The sequence below is a fragment of the Myotis davidii genome, unplaced genomic scaffold, assembly GCF_000327345.1.
Source record: "Myotis davidii unplaced genomic scaffold, ASM32734v1 scaffold18, whole genome shotgun sequence".
In the NCBI taxonomy this organism is placed as follows: domain Eukaryota; kingdom Metazoa; phylum Chordata; class Mammalia; order Chiroptera; family Vespertilionidae; genus Myotis; species Myotis davidii.
Window position 1 is genome coordinate 1,870,028 of NW_006292696.1, and position 6,285 is coordinate 1,876,312.

The 6,285-nt window shown below is 39.8% G+C and overlaps 1 protein-coding gene across 4 annotated transcripts in view; it reads right to left on the minus strand.

Moving 5' to 3' along the window:
• The window catches only part of DCTN4 (dynactin subunit 4), a 35,028-nt gene that overhangs the window by 535 nt on the left and 28,208 nt on the right, over positions 1-6,285 (minus strand). For all 4 annotated transcript variants that reach the window (XM_015565621.1, XM_015565619.1, XM_006766260.2 and 1 more), the window contains 2 exons: positions 5,017-5,114; positions 1-2,024 (listed from right to left, as the gene is read on the minus strand). The exon at positions 1-2,024 is cut by the window's left edge and continues 535 nt beyond it. In XM_015565621.1, coding sequence (XP_015421107.1) covers positions 1,811-2,024; positions 5,017-5,114 — 312 coding nt within the window. In that variant the 3' untranslated portion in view covers positions 1-1,810. The remainder of the gene's footprint in view (positions 2,025-5,016; positions 5,115-6,285) is intronic.

Here is a 6,285-nt window from a genome sequence, read left to right on the forward strand (position 1 = left end):
GGTGATGAGACATTACGTCAACCTTATTACTTTTGGGAGAAAATACCAGCTATATGCCATAAATGTACAACATAGCTACTGTCTACTTTGATGCTCTTTCTCCACTGGCAGATGGAAGCAGTGGCTTCACAGTAAGGTAGTGAAATAAAAATTAATTTGACACTCTGGGGGGGGGGGGTCACAACAAATTAAACTATTTCTATAGTTTGCAAATTTGTTATTATACAACACCTGCCCCAACTTTTAAGAGGCTAAACCTTACTTATTATTGTCAGAATATTAGGGGTATTTCTTTCTTACTGTAGCATATATATTACTCTGTGGAATATTGTTTTATAAAATTGGCTTGATCTTAAGAGTACCACTTAGTGTCTTTCAAAGGCTTCTTAAATGTAGTTATCTTCCAGAGAGCTGGCAAGATACTTGGTCCTGTCTATATCCTAGATTTCTATATATCTTAACCTTTTCTTCTAAACTAAAGGCTTGAACTTAAAAACAAAACCAGGATAAACAGAAAATTTCTCTTTTTACCAAAAGTCTGCTGGCCATTTGCCAACAATGCGTTTATAGAAAGTGTGGTATAGCTTGTAGTCTACTATCTCAAGTTTCATTGTAGAAAACATCACAGAAATTCAGGTTAACAACCCAACTCCAGGATACAGAATGGAAACAGCATGTGTGCTATTAGGCAAATGTTCTGGGCTGCTTGCTGAGCTATTTTACAGTCAAAATGGTCTTATTTGACACACCATGTGATAAAAGTCAAACTCAGGAAGGGGAAAGGTTCTTTCTTAATATCCAGTTTGGGATTCAAGAGATTGTAACTGTTAATCTCCCCTTCAAATCAATGGAAAGAACATTAGTTCAGATCATGCTTACAATCTAACCTTTTAAGATGTTTTGTGCATTCCAGAAGTGAACTTGTCCACCAAGTTTTCTTTGGGCCCTTTCCAGGTCCCAGATATTCAGAATAATCTATTGAGTTAGAGAGGCAGAGCAGAGAAGGGGTGTTGAGTAAGACATATCAAGACTGCCTCCCTGTGGAAGCATTAATCCCTGGGTATTACAGCAAAATTTAAAGTAAATGGAATTTGCCAACCCCTGATATGACATGTAAGTGCCTTCTTCTCAACTTCTTCTTTAAAAAAAAGTTCCATATTCTACTTGGAAAATTTTTTAAGAGCAACCAATAAATAAGTATTCTATATTCACTCAGAAGAGAGCAAATGAGAGTGCCTTAAGAATTTCCAATCATCAGAACTAAGACAATGTGACAATTCCATTTTTCTGTCAAATGGAAATCAATGGCACGATGGTGGCCATGATGGCAAGTGAAGAGCTATGTTTAGACTGCTAGGTTATATCTAATGGAATGCAGGAAGCAGTTGGTACATTGAGACCAACGCCAGATTGTGGCCAACAGGCCTACCTTTCAGTTATAATTTTCAGTTCATCTGTGAGATTACGATCCTGTGTGAGATCAGACCAGGAGATAGTACGTCAGTTTCTCAAGTGGTAACTCTAATGCCACCCGAGGAACAGCCACCCCTTTTCCTCAGATGGAGCTATGCTGTTGTATTCAACGTGCAGGGTCAGTGGGGGAGACACAGACTTTCTGGTGTTAACAGAAGTGAGAGGAACAGCAGCTGCCCTGTGTTCCTAATGCCTGGCCTATGCCCGCCCTCCCAGGACAGGACTCAGTAGTGTGTGGGACATTGTTATAACAAGGGCTAGTGAAGCAGCGGCTTCCACGTTCTCACGTGGACTTGTGGTGACACTGTCCTTTAGGCTCTGCCCACCAGTGAAACCTTTAAGGAAGAAGTGGGCCCAAGCTGAGTTCCACGTGCTGAGTGAGCCAGATGACTTCTGTGCCCTGGTCACTTTCTTCGATGGGGCGGATGGGCGCTGCCAGGTTCTTAAAATCATGCTTCATCTTAAAGCACACGGTCACTTCGCCCTCCTCACGTTGTGGGGTCACCTTGATGAAAATGCCCACTTTGTTGGCCTTTCTGAAGGCTATAATGCTATGGGAAGAAATAAGCACAGCGTTAGACAGGTCACAAGTCAGCCAAGCCACTAAGACTTACAGTCATTTTATGGCCCAACAGGACATCTCTGATGTCAAGATAGAACCACCATCCTGTTTATCAGCAACGAAGAGTTTCTTCAGCAAAATGTTGATCTCCTTATTTTTTAAGTGTTATAAAAGTAAAATATAATCAAGTTCAAATGGTAAAAAGTAAAAGCCTTTCCCCTTATTATTTCCTTCTGCATGAGGGAAAAACTGCAAACACTTTGTTTTTACAGTAACCTACCAGGTATTTTTCTGTATTTATAATTTTCTGCTTTTTTAAAAAAATATATATTTTATTGATTTTTTACAGAGAAGAAGGGAGAGGGACAGAGAGTCAGAAACATCGATGAAAGAGAAACATCGATTGGCTGCCTTCTGCACGCCCCGCAGTGGGGATGTGCCCGCAACCAAGGTACATGCCCTTGACCGGAATCGAACCTGGGACCCTTGAGTTCGCAGGCCGACACTCTATCCACTGAGCCAAACCGGTTCGGCTAATTTTCTGCTTTTTTAACCAACACAAAAGAGACACATTATTCTACAACTTGCTTTTTTTTCCACTCTGTTTATCACAAACACTTTTCCATATTGGTACATAAAGATCTTCTCCATTCTCCTTAGAAGTTTCCTAGTATTCTATTCTATATTTACCATGATTGTCATACACTGAGGTTGTTGTCAATGTTCCTATTATAAACAAGGGTACTTGAAAACCCCTTTTTTACGTTCATCTTTGTGCATATATGGTAATATTTCTATAGCATAAACAGTGATCATAACTCAGAGTTAAAGAAATTTCTGGAACACCATAAATCAGTGTTTTTGTAAATAACTTCTATAAACTGGGAATTTTTAGAATAGAAAAAATTCTCTCTAGTTTAAGTTTCCATTTCAGTCTTCTCTGACATGCACTTGAAGTTTTGATTTAATAACTTAGCTTCAGCCCTTAGCTGGTTTGGCTCAGTAGATAGAGTGTTGGCCTATGGACTGAAGCATCCCGGGTTCGATTCAGGTTAAGGGCACATGCCCAGGTTGCTGGCTCAATCCCCAGTAGGGGGTGTGCAGGAGGCAGCCAATCAATGATTCTCTCTCATCATTGATGTTTCTATCTCTCTCTTCCTCTCACTTCCTCTCTGAAATCAATAAAAATATATTTAAAAAAATAACTCAAAAAGTAATAAACAGAATTTGAGCTACTGCCCAAATGATACTCAGTCACTCTCAGAAATGTTATTGGAATTAAACATTTACATATTTAAACAGTGCTGCATAACTTTAATTTCCAGATACCTAAAAGTTATATAAAGTATAGTAATGTGAAATATATTAATTCAATTTTGTCAATCTGTCATATAATTACTCTGACTGGAATTTAATATCTCAGATGATCTATGAGTTGACATTGGCTTTAACAAATTTATGTACCTAATGAATGTAACTTAAGGACCCACATAAAGCAAAAGACTACAGAGAACGCATCTCGTATTGTAGTTATAAACCTTTGATTTGTATCAGATTCTTTTTCTAAATTCAGTCAAAAACAGAAAAAGGAAAAAGTAAGTCTGTCTTTCTATCCTTAATTCCCAGGCAAGCACTGCCGTCTGGGAAGCTTAAAAAAATTTCAGATTTCTGGTAACCCCTCCCCGCCCCCAAACCTGTTGAAAATAATCCCTGGGGTGGGGCCAGGATTCTACAGAAGTATAAAACAAAACAAACCACCTGCCCTGATGTTTCTCAACTTAATCCATAATCACTGTACACACTAATCTTACCTTTGCTCTCACTTTATTTTTCCAACCCATCCTATGTTCTCTCTTCTTTCCAATGTCTTGCTGAGGGAGCTTCTGATTATCTGTTACAAAACCTTAAATGTTCCCTGTGCCAGTATATTAAGCGACTGCTTCTCAGCTCCAGGCCCACCTTCTACATCTTGGTTTGTGACCAGGACTCTGCCAACCACATTTCTGCTCTGTAAGCTGGCTTCTTGTCAGGTTCCCGTTAGGGGGACTCTAACGGGAGACTAGAGCCTGCAGGAAGGAGGGGCTTGCTCTTCCCTGGGAGCTTGCTGTTTGTGTGTGGTTCCCATGGGCATCACTCCAGCAATGCTCCTTCACCCAGAAAGTGGCAAGAGCCAGCTACAGTTTTCCAACTCTTGCACAACCAGCTGCATCGTGCATGCCTCTTCCGCCACCCTGAGATGTCAGCACCTGTAAAGCGTGTCCCCTCTCACCTCCCCACAGGTCTGAATTTCTGCTCCACAGGGGTCCTCCTTCAAGTTTCTACATTTTAACAATTTTAACCATTTCCCTTTGTTCCCTCAGCCCTGGGGTGGTAGCTGTTTCATAAAATTGCCATCTCTGGGATACTTCAGAGTTTTTTTTAACCTTTGAAGTTACCCAATTAACACTTCTTTATATTAAATCCTCTCTGTTCAAATAATTGACGTGATTTCTGTCTTCAGACTGGATGCTGATGATGCACTCCCTTCAGGAAAAGGTTTGGTCTTTCACTTTTCAGTTATTAGGTATGAGAGAGTAAAATCTACTAATTAGATCACTGAGAGAGTGAGGGTAGGGGTGGACAAATCCAATGATAAATCTATAGGGATAGTGTATTCTGTTAGCAACCTGTATTCTGTCCACAACCATTATAAACCATGCACTTGAAATGTTTTTAACATGGGAAAATGTATTTATGTGAAAAAAACAAAGGTTAAAACAACGTGCTTACAGCATGATACCAATGATGGAAGGACAAACATCAAAATGTTAATGATGCTTATCTCTGGTGGTTAGATTTTATTTTTTTCTTCATGGTTTATATGCATTTTCAAAATTTCTATAATAATTATTTTTATAAGAAGGAAAACTTATTTTTTTAAATACAGATAAAATATTTAGGATCTCTAAGTAGGCCTCCTGTGTCAGCCAAAGATCACTCACTCGGGATCATCCTGAAAGTCCTGGGGCTCTGCCAGCTCGTCGTACTCAGCGGCTGCGTCCTTGCCGGCCAGCACCAGTTCCTTGGGCGGCACCACCACCTGGAAAACAAGAGAGATAGGCCTTCCTTAGAAGGAATCTGTGTCGTAGGACATTCATTCAACAGCAAAGTATTACAGTGATGCAGACATTTAGAAATAATTAGCAAGACTCAAGAAACATATAGTATGATAGCACTTACATGAAGTTTAAAATCACTGTTTAAAAACAAAGACATTTCCAGTAAAAATATAAGGACAAAAAGATTTAAGGGAATGATAAAGCCAAGGGAGTGCTTACTTCACTGTGGCTGCACTGGGAAATTCAAGTGGGAAGGACGTAGGGGTTTTAATTGTGTCTTTAATATTCTATTTCTTAAGGGGATGGAAGTACATGGGTCGTTGCTACATTAGTCTTCAAACTTTGTGGTGTATGCGAAACAATTCATCTTTTTTTCTTTTTTTAATACTTTTTTTTTTAATTGATTTCAGAGAGGAAGGGAGAGGGAGAGAGAGATAGAAACATCAATGATGAGAATCATTGATTAGCTGCCTCCTGCACGCCCCCTTCTGGAGATCGAGCCTGCAACCTGGGCATGTGTCCTTGACCAAAATCAAACCTGGGACCCTTTAGTCCGCAGTCTGATGCTCCATCCACTGAACCAAAACAGCTAGGGCTTTTTTTTTTTTTAAGGAACACATAAAGGAGAAACACGGGTTGCAACATAATATTTCTGAAACGGGGATGCTGGGTATGTTTATGGTCATGGAAAACAAGCATTCTTCAGACTTATCCTCCTGTTGTAACTAGGCTTCAACTTTGCTATGTCAGAGGTTAACAGATAAAGTCAACTACATTTCTAATTATGGATACAAATGTGGCTGAGGGGTGTAAAGAGAGAGAAATACAGCAAATTCACAACCTGGGTATATGCATCAGGCAGTTATTTCTGTTTCTGCCATTACTGGAACAGCTTAGTGTTATTTAATAAAAAGAAACAAGGAGAGAGGTGTGTCATCTCTCTTTGGAAGTAATGCTAATAAGTGGAGTGCCGGGAGCCGGTCCATCCTTGCTGTTTCAAGGGACCCGGCACATATGGCATACTGTTCTTAATATATTTGCTCACCTTCTTGGCACTATGTGTTTTAACCAAGGTCACCTCTCTGAGAAAGGTTGTTTCCCCAGGTAGAGATTTTCCCCTGAAGTTAGGGAGGGAATAAAACCCCTTCACTA